The sequence below is a fragment of the Xiphophorus hellerii genome, chromosome 20 (genome assembly GCF_003331165.1).
Source record: "Xiphophorus hellerii strain 12219 chromosome 20, Xiphophorus_hellerii-4.1, whole genome shotgun sequence".
Classification (NCBI taxonomy): Eukaryota; Metazoa; Chordata; class Actinopteri; order Cyprinodontiformes; family Poeciliidae; genus Xiphophorus; species Xiphophorus hellerii.
Genome location: NC_045691.1, coordinates 23,138,657 through 23,155,502, shown reverse-complemented (window position 1 = coordinate 23,155,502; position 16,846 = coordinate 23,138,657). Strand labels below are relative to the sequence as shown.

The window sequence follows — 16,846 nt, the reverse complement described above, 5'->3', positions numbered from 1 at the left end:
ATTTTCACATAACTTAGAAGTTGATGTAAAAATAATGTTTGTTTTAGCCACAAAATGATTATGCCCAGCAGCAAACAACATATCCCCAAATACAGCATAGAGTAGCTCATCAATGTAGCAGCTCACGTTACCAGCAAAGCATGCAGTACCTACCGCGGCCACCGGGGGCCCCCAAGAGCAATTTGTTTTTCTTTTTATCAATAAAATAATAATTTCTACATACATTATCAAATATATATTATTGTAACAAATCACTTCATGGTGAAATTGTTTGTTTTTGATATTATAATGACATAGAAATTATTACAAAATAAAAAATCAGGGGGACCCTTAGTGGCTCTGGGGCCCTAAGCGGCTGCTTAGTTTGCTTTGCCTTGGGCCGGCCCTGGTTTAGATGACGGATATGGTTTTTGTGCTGTAGTGAGGCATCGCCTTATTTCGGCGTTGGAGCGACAAACCCCTTTTACTTGGGAACGGTGAAATTGTAGTCAGTGATTTTACAGAAGAGCTTTCGAATCAACATGCATGAATGACACACAAGTTCTTATGAACTGTGCAATGCTGTGAGCGCTCTGGTGCAACCAGCGGAACATGTCAGAACAAAAAAACTAATAATCATCCTAATACCTACTTCCTGTCTTCCTCTTCATCATTTCCGACAGTAGCAACATCCGGCTGTTGATCACGTGAATCGTGTGATGCAAAAAAAGTGTTTCCATTGTAGTTTTGCAAAATCCATCTATGTCGATGCAGCTGAGAAACTATGAGGTTGCATTTGTATAAAAACAAATGCATGGCACACTTCCCAGATTTATAATAAAATTTGGAAAAACGTTGATATTTGTACTTTACAGATATTTTTGCTTTGATCTGTCAAAATAAAATCTCTTTAGTTTGAGGCTGTAACGTGAAAAAAGTAAAGTTGTGGCACTTTAATATACTTTATATAAAATTGTAACAAAAATGCTTTTCTTTCAAAAATATAGAATAAAACAACTTTAAACACATTCCAAGTATAAGTCTTTGAGGAACAGGAGGCTTTGAAAGAAACCACATATCTCATTTTTAATTATTACTCATGTAGCCAATATGAGTAATACTCATGTTTAATTTCTGGGTGATGCAGAAACGGTCCAAGTGACCTTTTATCAAAAAGTGCATCGACGTTTTCTGCGGAAAAAAAACATTTGACAGGAGGTGAGTGAGTGAATCACTATTGCATACAGCTTCTGCACGCAATGCAGTCAACTCTCGCCTCGGGTCGTCCTTTTTTTTTTCTTCCCCACTCCGGTTTAATGAGGGTTGTGTCACACCCCCTTACTCTGACTGGTACAAGGAGGTTTAAATAGAAGACCGAGATAACAGCAGAGAGGCGTCGCTTTCTGCACTGAGCAAGACATTCATTCAAACAGAACCTCAAACTTTGAAAAGCACCGCAGCAGTTATGGCGCAAGGTAAGGAAATGCATCTGGACGCTTTGGTTAAATCTAACTTATTCTGGTTGTCACAAACCTAGATTGCTTAAAATGCGCTTGTTTTACTGGTTGCAAACAACATAAGCTTACAAGCTAACGCTGATTGGTTCTCGGCACCGCAGACATATTTGTGGTTTAATGACGTCTTGGTTGATAGTGCAAGCGCGTTTAGGTTTTCAGATCGATATGAACCTTTTATATTTGAACGACAAATATACAGAAACTTATTGTTAGCAGAAAACAGATCATGTCTTAATTATAAGTAAGAAACTTCCACTTTAAATCAGATTTACAGACTGCAATAAAAAAAACTTTTTTTCTCTCTGCCTGATATAAAATCAGACTAGTTTGGATCAGTAGAATTACAAATATTTCTGTTTGCAAAACGTAAATACGTCCACATCCAATAAACTTCATTGTTGTGAAATAGCCTATTAGAAGCTTGCAATGCCATAACATCATCTGGATTTCTCAAATTGTTCATAGACATAGTCATCTTATGGAAATTTCTGAATCTTTTTTCTCTTTCTTTTTTTAATTCAGTCTCATTTATTTTTTCAGCATTTGGCCAATAGAAATTATTTTGGTGAAACTAATTAATCTAAAACATCAAAATTTGGAGAAAAAAAATAAATTTTGTGGGGTATTTAGATTTGTGGATTTTGCTCTACGCAATGATTATAATAATTATCTATGAATATGGATGGTACATACTGAGAAAATACTCAGTAAAGAGTTAGACAGGCAACAGCCTGATGGCTTTAAACTGCTAATTTTCTCAACTGCTGCAGCATGTAGCTGTGCTGCATATGTAGATTTTTCTAGTTATGTGACTTAAATTGTTCAAGTTGAACTGTTATCTTTTATTTCTGTTTTCCTTTATGATTGATAGTATATTTGAGAAAATCTGTTTAGAGAAAAGTGTTTTATTGCCTCGACTTGTGTAACGTTACTCTTTGAGTTGTCTTGTTCAAAGTTGGACTGTAACCCTGCTGGCTCTCGCCCCACTTCCTGCTTCCTGCAAGTAGTAAATATTTTTTTGACTGGCAGTCATTGAGAAAACCCTCCTGTTCTGCCTGTATCATCTCACAGTGAGTCTTCACTACTCCTTGAATAGTCTCATGGTTTTACAAAAGAAACTGTTGCTGTTTGCAAACAATCTAAATGAAGTAATGCAAACATTTCCAGTGAGCAGAAACCAAACAGTTGTGGAGCAAAATCCAGCAATAATTAAATGAAAGAACTCTGCTTCGTACTAGAAACTAAATCTAAAGAAACCCCAGCAATCTCAGACTTAGTTTTATCTAATATAATTTTTTATTCATTACTAACATTTTTGGTTTTTGATTTCTTGTGCCAGTCACACTATCGAAATGGCCATTTACAACATCCATCCATCCATCCATTTTCTGTTCATCCTTTGTCCCTAATGGGGTCGGGAGGGTTGCCGGTGCCCATCTCCAGCTACGTTCCAGGCGGGAGGCGGGGTACACCCTGGACAGGTCGCCAGTCTGTCGTAGGGCAACACAAAGACATACAGGACAAACAACCATTCATCCATCCATTTTCTGTTCACCCTTTGTCCCTAATGGGGTCGGGAGGGGTGCTGCTGCCCATCTCCAGCTACGTTCCAGGCGGGAGGCGGGGTCACCCTGGACAGGTCGCCAGTCTGTCGCAGGGCAACAGAAAGACGTACAGGACAAACATCCATTCATCCATCCATTTTCTGTTCACCCTTTGTCCCTAATGGGGTCGGGAGGGGTGCTGCTGCCCATCTCCAGCTACGTTCCAGGCGGGAGGCGGGGTACACCCTGGACAGGTCGCCAGTCTGTCGCAGGGCAACAGAAAGACATACAGGACAAACAACCATTCACACACACACACACACACCCCTAGGGAGAATTTAGATAGACCAATTAACCTAACAGTCATGTTTTTGGACTGTGGGAGGAAGCCGGAGTACCCGGAGAGAACCCACGCATGCACAGGGAGAACATGCAAACTCCCATTTACAACATATGTACTGTAACACCAGATGAACTCTCGGTGGACATTTGTCATATTGTTTATCATTTATCATGAGAAATTTCCTATCATAAAAATAATAATTTTGATTTATCGTTGTCTCAATGAATTCCAATTAATGGCGTTAAACCCCCCCAAACTGACAATATCATCAGAACTTTTAATTTTACTATAATCTCCAGAGCGTCAATAAATATCAGTAAATTCTAAAACATGATCAAATGAAATTACTTTGTCCAGATCTGAAGAAGCCTATTTCAAAGATGAATGTTTTTCAAGAGCAGCATTTGGTGCTTTGAATGCTCTGCCATACATTCACAGCCGAACAGTTACCCACAAAATAAGCAATAAATTGTTTTTATCACTATTTTCATCATTGGCATAATGATAACACAGCATAACATGGCAAAAATTTAAATCCACATCAATCAGCAGCACAGAGCCAGAAGGAAAGGTCTTGCTGACATGAAAGCATAAAAAATATTTCAGCTTGATGTTTAAGTAGACAGCTGCTCTGAGATTATAATAGCCTCTGAAAACAGGTGCAGCTCTGAGCTACCGCTAATTGACTCTATATTTGAGAGTCCATCACTCCAGAATGATTTGCGTTAGACGCCCAGTGAAGGTATTCAGAAACATTCAAAGAGCAACTCTCCATGTTTGTATTTTCACGCAGGCATCAAGTTGGAGGCTGGAGTAAATAACTGTCTCATAGAGCTCTGGATACCTTTTTTTTTTTTTTTGGTCAATGCTACATTTTGTTTTTCATGTTGTCACCAGAGAACTTCTGAAAAGCAAACAGAACCTGTTTTTCCTTCCTATTTGTACATTTATTTCCACCTCCGCAACACATTTTCAGTCAACAAATTATTGCTAAACAGCCTTATGGCGTCACAAGTGGCACCTGTTTTCCACACGAATAAAGCATTCATTTTTATTTTAAAAAGTTCTTGTGGTGTAGACCTGGAGTCTGAGTGGGTGTTACCTGTGAGACTGAAAACTTCATTCACGTCAGAGTGTTTGCTTGTTTGTGTTTCCTGGACTAAAATAGTGTTTTTGGTCCCTACTACCATGTTAAGTCATCTTTATTTAATTTCCCTTTAATGCTCATACTGAACTAAGTGTTGCTGATGACAGAGTCCCCTTGTGCTGTGCCTCTCCTCTCCCTCAGGGTTTAAGGAACGAGAGGAGAGGCACAGGCACACTGAGAAAAAGGCAGGGAATCTCAGGAATCTCTCCTCTTACAATCCGTTCTGGTAGTGAGATACCCCTACAGATTTAGCTGAAAGTCAAGTATGCATACGGTTCCACTTTATATCACAAATGTGCACCATCTGGCAGCTAGCGCTCGCTTTGTGTTGTGTTTTTTCTTCTTAATTACCAACAAAGGGCATAAATCTCTGCAGAAAGTTGAGCATCTGTTTCTCATTCCTTTTTCAGACATCATATTCGTAAATCTTGGGGCATGCCTTCATGTTATTAATCGAGCAGCACACTCTTAAAAGTATGAGGTAACAAAACAACCCAATTTAATTTGTTAACCTGCTTTTGGGTCAAACATCTGCTGGTCTCGTTCTGGTTGGATTTAACAATGAAGTGTTGGGTTATGGGTTAACATGGTTCATTTTTAAAAGCGAGGCTACAGAAAAGTGGGTTGATAAGGGTAATCAATAAAATCAATTATTAAACAAGTAATGCTCTTCAGCAACTTAATGTTTCCAGAATCATTTGGGTGGAAGGAGAGAGTTTTCCTTTTGTCTGTCTCCAATGGTTAATGAGTGAGAGGCAGGATAGGTGATCAGGTTATTACAGGGACACCCAGGAAAGACAATCATGTGCTGTGGTGGAAATGATCAACCACCAATGGACAACCTGGGTACACTTATCAAGTTGTAAATTTCCTCAGAAAATAATTTTCTGTTTTTAAAACAGACCTATTGACAACAACAACAAAGAAATCTTAACATTATCATTGGTGGGCGAGTTTAAATGATGAAAACTTAAATTGGAACATAAATTTCCGATTCAATTTAAGTTCATTTCCCATTAAAATTCAGAAATTCTGTTTATTAATCACACAATCTGCAGAAGCTTAGATGAAAAAATGTGTTGACTTTTTAAGGCTTGAAATTCACAAAAAGAGGGGGCCCACGTCTCCCCCCGCTGGCCAATGATCTAGAAAAGAAGTCTTCAGTGTAAGAGTCGCATCTCCAAGTGGGGCACTGAGGTGTTGATAACGAGTGGTACGGTTTCTGATTACCAATTTTTGTCTGTATCTTTTCAAAGTTATGTCTTCAAATAGACATTAACATGGCCACAAGTAACAAGTTGATGAAAGGAGGCATGAAATAATGTATTTTAGTCAAAAGTGCTCACATTAAGTGTTCAGAAATCTGATCACTATGTTAAATGTTTTATTTAGTACTAAATCTAGTCTAAATATACTAAGGGCCATTAAGGTTTCTTGCTTTGTCTGTCCATCAGTTTGGTGGTTTAGGGGCGTGAGGGAGGGAAATGTTGAAGCCCCTGGTCTGGAACGCTGTACCAACACCATCTTGTGTGTATTTCTTTTTGGACGAAGGCCAAGATTAAACACTGACTACTTCCCAGAAATGTTTTTTAAGTAACTTATGTGAAACAGCAGGAAGCCTTTGTAGCTAAATCTTTGTGCAACTAAGTCTAGTCCAGGCTTGACATCATAATAGGGACTTCAAGCGAAGATCGTTGCACTGGGCTTTAGTAAGTGGGGAAAATCTAGCCTTCTGACATGCATCTCCATCTGTGGAAGTGTTACACAAGAGAACTGTAGCCTCTTGTTTATACAACAATCCAAAGGGGAGGACTCTGTGTGTAATAGCCAGGTCCCTGGAGAAGGGAGACACTGTCTGTGTTTAGCTTCTATTGAATCAAGCAGAAACTAAATGATCTTAATGAATAGTAAATAACCGAACAAACTGCTCTTTGTGTCGGTGGTTATGTATCTGATCTGAAAAGCGCACACTAAATCCTACTATGCAGCCACATAATGTCTAAATTAGAAAAGATAGTTATGAATTAACAGCAATGACAAATGCGGGATCTGCTGATACTGTAGTCCGTCAGTCTCAGGGTTTTCTGTGTAGTAGATTCAGAGATGACATTCAACATATTTTGATTACTGTTGCCTCTTTATTGTCTTAAACCAGGACACCCATTCTCCCCTGACGTCTGACATCAAGGCCAAGCAGTTCACACAATTGCTGATAGATGGATGTAATTGGTTTTTCACACCATTTTCTGAAAACTCCACAGATGGTTGTGAGTGAAAATCCCAGCAGATCAATAGTTCCTGAAGCACTCAAAACAGCTTATCTGGAAATAACAACCATGTCACGTTCAAAGTCAAACTCCTTTTCTATCCGCTAAAACTTCACATCCATCACAGCTAGATGCATTTAGCTGCAGAGGTGTGATTGGTTTATGTACTGGTGCTCAATAAAGTTTATGACTTTTAAACAACACACTGACTTTACAGCAAAACATTTTATGTGGTATTATATGAGGTCATTTAAAGGATGCATGGACAGCATCTTAATAGAAAAACAAAATTTGACTTAATTTAAAACAAAAAAAAGACCAAAAATATTTTTAGAATATGATAGAATCAGGTAAAAGCATGTGTTTTTACACTTTTGTAGTAAAAACACATTCTATTTAAGCTACTGATGGTTATGTTTGCTTTATTTTAAGCTCTGGACATTGAGCGCTGGAACCTGGAGTGCTTGTTCAACAACACGGACCATCGCACTGACCTCAACGGAGTGGATCGACTCATCGTCCGGAGAGGCCAGCCTTTCACCGTCAGTCTGTATCTTCGGTCTGGGAGCTACCAGCCGGGCATCAGCTCTCTTGACTGCATCGCAGAAACCGGTGCAGTCTTTCAATTTAAATAGTTCTTGTTCATTAAAAAAATGTTATGAATTCATTTAAATTATGGATTGTACAAGTGTACTTCTCTCTGGTGAAAAAGCATTGAGGTTACTTCCTCTCATTCGGGAAGTGAGTGCACTCAACCATTTGTTACTGGGTGTGTTTGCTTATGTGAATTTCCTTTGCAACCTGTTCAAATATGAAGAGGGAAAGGAAGCAGCGGTGGTAAAGGAAAGGGCAGCATTCTAGTCCAAACATGAGAGGTGTTTCTGAATGTGTTCACTTTTCATCTTTAGCGCAGTGTGCTGTATTTCCATTGCTGAAGTCAAGCCCTCCTACATTTTTGTGTGTGACTGTAATCAGGCTCTTCTGTTATTGCTGGAAAGCGTAGCTCTTGCATTGCATTTGTCTTCAGTATAGAAAAAAAAAATCTATCTGTCTCTTACAAAAAGCCTGATAAGGCAACAGCTGCAAACCACCCAATTCAACAGGAAATGTTGCTGGTCAGAAGGGAAGCGTGTGTATAATCACAGATAATAACTATCAGGCCTTAACACACAACCATATTCTGATGGATTCAAGTTGGCTCTTCCATTCAAGACAGAAAGAATAGCACAATGCAAAGCCAAAGTTGCTTTAGTCGGCAACACTGCTGGAAGATCTTCCAGAGTTCTCTGAAGTTTAGTGGGTAAGCATTTATTGATTGTTTATGGTACCTCTGTGTTGTAAATGTATGGCTGAACAGTTGCAGATGTTTAGATTCAGGTGCTTGTCAGGTAAATTTGCAAACAATTTTGAAAGATTTGCTTTCTTCTTTCTAATTAACTGTTTTTTGGCTGTTTTCAGGTCCTCAGCCCTCTGAGCAGTATGGCACCAGGGCCCGTTTTGGTCTCTCTTCTAGCATGGACACGTCCACCTGGAGTGCTACGGTAACCAGCCCCCCTGGGGACATGGTGGCCCTGTCTATCTGCTCTTCTCCCAAAGCTCCAATTGGCCGCTACACCCTTACCCTGGGCCAATCAGAGAAGATTGAGTTCGTTCTTCTGTTTAATCCCTGGTGTCCAGGTGGGTAAACATGCCTGCATCTGGGAGGACATGTCTGTCAAGCAGAGGATCTAGTGGAGCTAACAAGAGCTTAGATGATCATGTTTCACACCAGCGTGTGTTAAGGATTAGAGCCAACAAGAAGAGGGGATAATAAATCATAAGAAACAAATAATTGCCAAAACTTGGTACATTAATTGATAATAAGCCGCAGTGAAGCATTTTAGGAATTTGTTTAAAACAAAGGACCGCCAGTTTGATCTCACGTTGGGACATTGTTTGTGCTGTGTCTTGGCAACAGCGGATGCAGTGTACATGGACAATGAGCAGAATCTGGCAGAGTATGTGCTTTCTCAGGATGGGATCATCTTTCGAGGCAGCAGCAAACACACCATACCCACTCCTTGGAACTTTGGCCAGGTACCAACACCAACACTGACTCTGTTAACCTCTCCTTATCACCATAAACAATCAATCAGATGAGCCAGGAGTTTGTCAGAGTGCTGAATGAGCTTGAATAAGAGTGATTGCGATAAGAGGAAAATATGCTCTTACAAGATAACCTATGAAATTTCTAAAACGCTACAAAACCTATGTGTGCATAAACTGTGCTGCGTTTGCACTTCTTGAAAATATCCAGCTTGGTTTTGTTTTCCCACGTTTACAGCATACCTTCCTACAGGCAAACATTCATCAAGTATATTTGCTGTGTTTGCAGTTCGAAAGTGGAATCCTGGATATTTGTCTGAGGATTCTGGATATGAATCCCAAATGTTTACGAAATCCTGGAAAAGACTACTCAGGGAGAAGAAACCCCATCTACGTAACCCGAGTGCTAAGTGCCATGGTACGACTAATTACTCCTCTCCAAGTCTTATATTTCACATGTGAAAAACTTTTTTTTTCACATGTGAGCCCAGCTTTTTTGTTGTCCGGCAGGTGAATTGCAATGATGATAAAGGAGTCTTGCTGGGAAAATGGACAGATGGATATGAGGGAGGCGTCAGTCCCTTGGTTTGGCGTGGCAGTGTGGAGATTCTGCGAAATTGGGACACACAGTCCTGTCAGCCTGTTCGTTACGGACAATGCTGGGTGTTTGCTGCCGTGGCCTGCTCTGGTAAGAAACGGTGGGCTATTGGCCTGTTTAGAGAAAATGACTCATTATTTTTGTCAATCAAAAACAGCAAACTTTATCGTCCTTTGTTTTAGTTTCCAGAGCATTGGGCATTCCTTGCCGAGTCATAACCAACTATCTGTCTGCCCACGACACCAACAGCAACCTGGTGATTGAGCGTTACGTCAATGAAAATGGGGAACTCATTCAATCCAGAGAAATGATCTGGTTAGACCTTACTTACATTGTATTTAATGAGTGATTGGCAGTATTATGAGCACTCACATTGTGTAATATATCTTCAGGAATTATCACTGCTGGGTGGAAAGCTGGATGACCAGACCTGACCTCAAGCCTGATTTTGACGGGTGGCAGGCTAGTGACCCCACACCCCAGGAGAAGAGTGAAGGCAATACTTTTAAAATAAGTATATATGTTTTGTAGAACTATTATCTGTCATTTTCAGTTCTGACATTGTCCCCTTTGTCTTAGGAGTGTATTGCTGCGGCCCCATCCCTCTCAGGGCCATCAAGGAGGGAGAGCTTGCGTTCAAGTACGACGCCCCGTTTGTTTTCGCTGAAGTCAATGCTGATGTTGTCACAGTGATGAAGAAAAAGGACGGCAGCACTTCAAAAGTTACCACAATTGGATTGGTGGGCCAGATGATCAGCACCAAGAGCGTTGGCAGTGACAGCAGAGAGGACGTCACTCACCTCTACAAGTACCCTGAAGGTACCACAATATATTACTCATAACGTCAAAATATTTATTTTCTGCGTCATTGATAGAATAAAATGGGACGTAGATATACTTACATATAAAAGGCAGGTAAGTATTGTATTCTCAATTACTTAAATGTGTCAATAATTAAAAGCAAAAATAAAATTTTAAAAATAATTAAAAAGAAATATGCATAATTTGTAAGAAAATTAACATTTAAAATCAGATTAAATCTATTTATTTTTGCAGTACGCTATTAATAAGAAAATTAATGAAACTGCATGAAACAAAAAATTTTGGTGATATAATGATTTATTATATATTCCAATCGTGTGTCCGATTGTGTTGATAGTTTAATTATTTTATTAATAATTAAATTATTACACTTTAAATTCTTATAAATTTCATTTTTTAGGCTGATTTGCACTCAGGCCATTCATATTAATTATCATTGGATAGATGCAAGTAACTCTTCCTTTATTGAATATGTTAATGGCCAAGCAATGCATTACCATTAGATTCTCACGTGTGCAACAAAAATAGTAGTTAAAAGATAAGAGCAAAAAGTATTTTCCCCAATATAGATTTCCTCTATTACTCTTAAATGTTTCAAATCAACAAGCACAAATAATTAATAATCAAAAGATAACCAGAGAAAATAAAAAATGTAGATTTCAAATGATGGTTTGACTTATTTAGGTGAACAGAGCTATTCTAACTCGCCTAGACCTTTAGGCTAAAATATAAATGCTGCCCCCAGGTCCCTTGTAAAATCAGGAATTAAATGTGATTGAAATGCCTTATAAATATTCAAAATTGTAACACCTTAATTTAGGATATAGATATCTTAAAAAATACATTTAAATGTAACAATGTCAAGACATCTATGTCTCCTCTAACTGCTTTCAAAATAATTAATTAGTAGGTTTTAATATAGATGTGCCTATTAAACGGATTTAACAGCCTGTGTGACTATTAAAGCAAATGCTTAGGAGTGTGGATTAACACAATGCCAAGGTAAAATTAGATAAGGAGTTTTCACAGGGAAACATCTGCTGCTGCAGCCCATAAATCCTGTAGGAGTTGCAAGGTCATTTGAAAAGAATTTGAGATCCATCCCTCTACAGTAAGGGAGATCTTTCACAAGTGGAAAAAATTACACATTTGCCAACCCTCTCAAAAGATGACATATGAGCAAGTTCACACCGAGGTGAAACTAAGTAATACTCTGAGACATGCTTACTTATAGATCTCAGAGCGACAGCTCAAACTGTGCAGGCATCATTAGCTTCCCACAGTCCTCGCATTTCTACATTTGTTATACAAAAAAAAAAAAACAGCACATGTCCACAAACGCCTCATACCAACTATCAGTAAATTTGGTAGATTTGCAACCACATAGTCCATTTATATAAGTTGGAGGTTATTGTTAAGTATGAACTTTTCTATGCAGGAAAGTTCCTTAGTGAAATGTGAGGTTATCTGTCCGACAGCTGGATGTTATCAAAAGCCGAAGCCTGAAACAGAACAATTAACCCAAGCGAAGGCACAAATGTCCATCACAGTGGTGCAAAAAGGAAAACAAATCGAGTCATCGGGATGGCGGAAGTTCAAACCTCACCCAACTGAAAGTATCAGCCTGTACTTTAGAGAGGGACATCTATAAACAAATGCACGCAAAGCTCAGTGAAGAAGCTGTGTAAGAAAAATTGAACCAACTTCTTGCCCCATGTTATGAGAGACTGATTAGGTCATAAAGAAGACAGCTGTGTTTTTACAACCTGTGCAAGCATTTGGCAAATTTAAATGCTTGACTTCTGTTGAATAAATGTAATTAGAAAATCTCACATCCTATGTTTAAGTTATTTTTACCTTAGTTTTCCTTGGAGTATATGAAGTGTAATTATTGAAAATACAAAGTATTTTTCATCTGTTGCATGCATAATTTTCATTTTTCTAAATGTGTTTGCCTGCTGGAAACAGTCAAATCAATTGCTGTTAAAGCTTTCTGTTATTCCATAAATTCCTTATCAACAGGTTATCAACTTGTGTGTATAAGACAAAATAATACATAGTATTTTGAATATTTATTTATTTTTTGATCACCTAAACTACAAAGTTCCTGTGAGTCAGTGTATTGTGCTTCCACATTCCCAGGATCTGATGAAGAGCGCGAAGCATTCAAGAAAGCCAATCACCTAAACAAGCTTCTCCAAGAGAACCCAGACCCGGGTCTTCACGTTACCATCAAAGTTACATCTGACATGAGGAAGGGCTGCGACTTTGACGTGTTTGCTGTTGTCACTAACAACACCGAAGAAGAGAAGAAGTGTCGCCTGGTGTTTGGGTCCTGTGCTGTGTCCTACAACGGAGTTTTGGGGGGGAATTGTGGTTTTAAAGACCTGCTCAATGTGCAGCTCCCACCAGGTGCAGGTGAGTCGCGCCACCGTCTGGACAGGGACATCTCTGAAATGATGCTTGTTCTAATTCTGTCAAAAATGTTTTGTGTGTGACATTCCAGAGAGGCGAGTTCCCCTAAGGCTGAATTACTCAAAGTATGGGGACCAAGTCACAGAGGACAACTTAATTCGGCTGGCAGTTCTACTGCACAACTACTCCACAGGAGAGGCCAAACTGGCAATGAGAAACATCGTGCTGGACAATCCTGAAATCAAAGTCAGAGTGAGTACAGTTCCAACTTTATGTGCACTTTGAGGAGTGGTGCATAACCAATATTTTTAAATCCTTTTGAGGTTATTCTGTGTGTCAGTTATTGTAAAGATTTAGTTTTGATTCTTGTGCATTTCTGCAGCTCCTCCAGAGTTACCTTTGGCCTGTTACTCTGGGCTCTCGTTGCCCAGCCTGTTAGTGTAGGTGGATGGCCGTGTCTCGGCAGGTTTGCAGATGTGCCTTTTTTTTTTCAATTTAGATTTGATAGATGACAATAATCTCCATTCTATTCTATTAACAGATGTGAGATATTAAAAGCTTTGGATATTCTTACATTTTCTTCATCTTCATAATGTTTTCTTTTTCAATAATGTTTCAATAATGTTTTCTAATAAACATTCGCAGAACAGCTGGATTTATACTGATAAAATAGCAAATAGGTGGACTCAATTTACTAATTATCCTACATCTTAATGCAATTGAATGCACTGGGCTTTATTAAGGGGTGTCACCGTGAAGGGGGCTGAATATAAAAGCATGCCACACTTTTCGGATTTGATTTTTCTTTTGCAAATGCACATCTGTTTTCTTCCACTATTTGCACTCTTTAGTTTTGTGCTACTTTTGTGTAGGTCCATCGGTCAACATTCAAATACAGTGAACTGAAATGTGTGGCTGTAACACAAAAATTGTAAAAAACTTCAGTCGCTGTAAAAGTTTCTTTGCAAAGCACTGTTGATGAAAAAGCTATTTAACAATCGGGTAATTTTAACAGATCAAAAGCAGTACAGACTCTAAGATGAAGTGGAGCAGAACCGTTTTAAGGGTGATTATAAGGTATTGTTGCTGAGTGTGTACATATAGTACTGGAGCTACATAGTAGGTAAAGAGGTTAAGCTGGGTTATCCAGAAGCAATAGTTGTAGGAGTGTACAGAATTTGTCAAATCAGTCAGAGTTAAATTGCAAATATAAGCTTTCAATGCCGTGTTTAAGAGCTGAATGGTGAATACGCAGATCTGTGTTGGTAGAAGTTTGACCTGGAAATGACCGTGTGAGACGCCAGAGTAAATATGCTGTAAATATCAGGTATGCAGTTGATTGTCCAGGAGTGTCACGCTCAGAGACACATAACACACACAGAGACTACAGCTGAGGTAGATGACAGAAACTTCAGAGACACAAGCTGAGAGTTACTCCATTGAGGAATTCAAATTTATCTTTAGTCCTTCTGACTTCTCAAACAGCTGCAAGGCATCGGCTGTAAAGCAGTCCTTCCCTTCTTTGGTGCTTCTTGTCTCCATTTGCTTTTTTAGGTCACCTTCTGCAGATAAACATTTTTAAGGCTGCTCTGTATTGCTTGTAAACATACCTCAACATGTAGATTTCACTCTGATGATCCCTGTATACCAATCTACTAAAGCTTTCTATCAGTCGTACAGTGTTATGAAGCAGCATTAGACATTACAGTCAACGTGAATCTACATTTATTTTGAATTAGATTTTATGTAAAAATCAACAGAAAGCATTGATTAATTGTGGAGATGAAGTAGGAAGATACATAGTTCTAAAATTTTACTCAAAAATGTGAATTTTAATTTGAAGTCTGGTATGCTATTGGGGGGAAAGTCTCTACTAGTTTTAGATGGAGGGCATCTATAAACAAGTCTTTTCAAGCCTTGCTACAAATTCTGGATTCAATTTAGGTGAACTTCGACTGGGCCATTAAAAAACACACAGATCAGGTGCAGTCAGAAGGCAACTGGTTGCAGTGGATTTTGATTCATGGATCACAAAGTATAGCGAGTTGAATACAAATGAGCATCTAATTATAAGATTTTTATATCCACTTCACACTTACTTTCTATTTTGTGTTGGTTTACCACATAAAATCCTAACAAAATACTGTACACTAAAGGTCTTAGTTGCAATGTTGCAAGACTTTAATCAAGTTAATGTGGTTGTTCTCTACAGATTCTGGGTGAACCAAAGGAGAACCGGAAGCTGGCTGCAGAGATCAGCCTCCAGAACCCTCTGCCAGAGCCGCTGGACAACTGCTGCTTCAGCATTGAGGGGGCCAACCTCACTGGAGGAAACATCATTTCCGAGAGGTTGCTAGATTTCCAGCTGCACCTAAAATGATCCCCTGTTTACACCTAATTTGTGTTGACAGGAGATTAAAAAGAATCCTTGCATTTAGATTTTGGCCTAGAGCAATTTTAAACATGTTAAGCCATGTTGCTCTGGCTGCATTACCGCCATAGATAGTCATAAGCAAGAGTTCTGTGTCTGTAGTGATTTATCTGTGAAATGTTTATGCAATCTGAGTATCTTGACAAAGTCTTCAAGCAGCTTTCAGAGAAGTAATACTTAAATATTTACCTTCCAGGTTGGGCTGCACGGTGGGACCAGGGGAAGACGCCAAAGTTAAAATCTACTTCACTCCGACCCATTCTGGCTTGAGGAAACTGGTTGTCGACTTCGATAGCAACAAGTTGTGCCACGTCAAGGGCTACAGGAATGTCATTATTGGAAAATAAAGTATTATATAGACCTGAATTTGGAAACATATTCCATCTGTTTTTCTATCTATATTCATGCTTTTCCAAGCAAATGTAAACTCTTTTATTTCTACCAACTAAAAAAGCTTTTTTTCTCATTTTTTTTCCTCTTCTCTTGTTTATGTCATTCCTTTAAGCTTCCTGTTGAATAAGTTAGCGGAGAACTTTGTTACTCAAGGCATATATTTTAAACTCTATTTCTATTTTTCTCACAGTCTAAAGCAATGATTAGCATCGCTTCAGATGCTATTAGGACTTACCTTTTTTAAAAGTTTCTACAATAAAAGTCCTGTCTACAACAAATCAAAAATTGTGAGAGCCTGAATACAGATTTTACAAAGAGTGATAACTGTTGCAGCATCTGATGCATAAACATTTTGATCATATTTCGGGAACAGTGAAATAAACACGAATCATTATCTAATGGGACGATGTGTGACTTTCATTTCAGAGGAATATGCTCTTCAAATAGTTTCTCCACCTTCAGTCTCACATACGGCAGTAATAGTGACACTCCCAATTGATTTTACGTGGCTTTCCAATTCCAATTGTAAATTTTATTTCTTCCTTTGACAACATGTAAAAAACGTAATTTGACATTTTCTGCTCAATGACCCCCTTCAATGTCATTTTCATTTTTTATGGACAGTTCACAATGCCAAAATTGTGAAGACATTATACTTTAGTACTCTATAGAGGAATACTATTAATGTACAATCTCAGGTAAATATAAAGTGCTTTTTTTTAAAAATATTGGGTATATGGCTCTTTGCTTTGGGCGATGCTGCATTAGCGAATTGACTCAGTCATAAAAAGTTTGTGCAGCAAACAATTTTTCTACAGGATATTATGTCTATACACTGTTTGACTAGCGATGCTAAGGTAGATTTCTGGTCAGCACTTAATTAAAGGACTGCTCAGCTGTTTTTATTTACTCTGAAAAGTCATTTCTTATTCTGAAATTTAAATTGAGACAGACTAAACAAACTAGAAACTATTCAGCAATTAAAGATAAGCCTCACTGAGGTTGGCGTTAATGAAAGGAATGCCATTAAGAACCAGTGTTTTTCCATTAAGTACCATCAAATCAAACATTAAGTATCAGTAACCAAACCAGAACCCTGTTGATGCCAGCAGAACATTTAGTGCAGTAGTACAATTATGAGAACTTCCCAGTGAACACTGGTTTCCCTGGAACATATACCCTTCAGAGTTTGAGTTCAAATAATATTATATCAGCACTCCATAATATTTTTGTTATTTCCGACAGTACATCTGCAGCAGCATTTCTGTATTGCCTGGTGCTTTTCTAAATATGTGTATATCTTAA

General features: G+C 38.5%; 1 protein-coding gene across 1 annotated transcript; it reads left to right on the top strand.

Annotated features, from left to right (window-relative positions):
* The first annotated feature begins 1,321 nt into the window (after positions 1 to 1,321).
* tgm2b (transglutaminase 2b) lies at positions 1,322 to 15,945 on the top strand. The gene is made up of 13 exons (XM_032550394.1): positions 1,322 to 1,454; positions 7,230 to 7,409; positions 8,256 to 8,474; positions 8,755 to 8,873; positions 9,172 to 9,300; positions 9,393 to 9,570; positions 9,663 to 9,795; positions 9,873 to 9,976; positions 10,060 to 10,299; positions 12,445 to 12,720; positions 12,809 to 12,969; positions 14,930 to 15,066; positions 15,345 to 15,945. The coding sequence occupies exons 1-13, from the start codon at positions 1,445 to 1,447 to the stop codon at positions 15,493 to 15,495; spliced, it is 2,037 nt and encodes a 678-aa protein (XP_032406285.1). The 5' UTR covers positions 1,322 to 1,444; the 3' UTR covers positions 15,496 to 15,945.
* Positions 15,946 to 16,846: the final 901 nt, after the last annotated feature.

Coding starts and splice junctions, on each gene's coding strand:
- tgm2b (XM_032550394.1), top strand. Junction 7,410..8,255: donor TGACTGCATCGCAGAAACCG/GTGCAGTCTTTC, acceptor GGCTGTTTTCAG/GTCCTCAGCCCTCTGAGCAG. Junction 8,874..9,171: donor CTCCTTGGAACTTTGGCCAG/GTACCAACACCA, acceptor CTGTGTTTGCAG/TTCGAAAGTGGAATCCTGGA.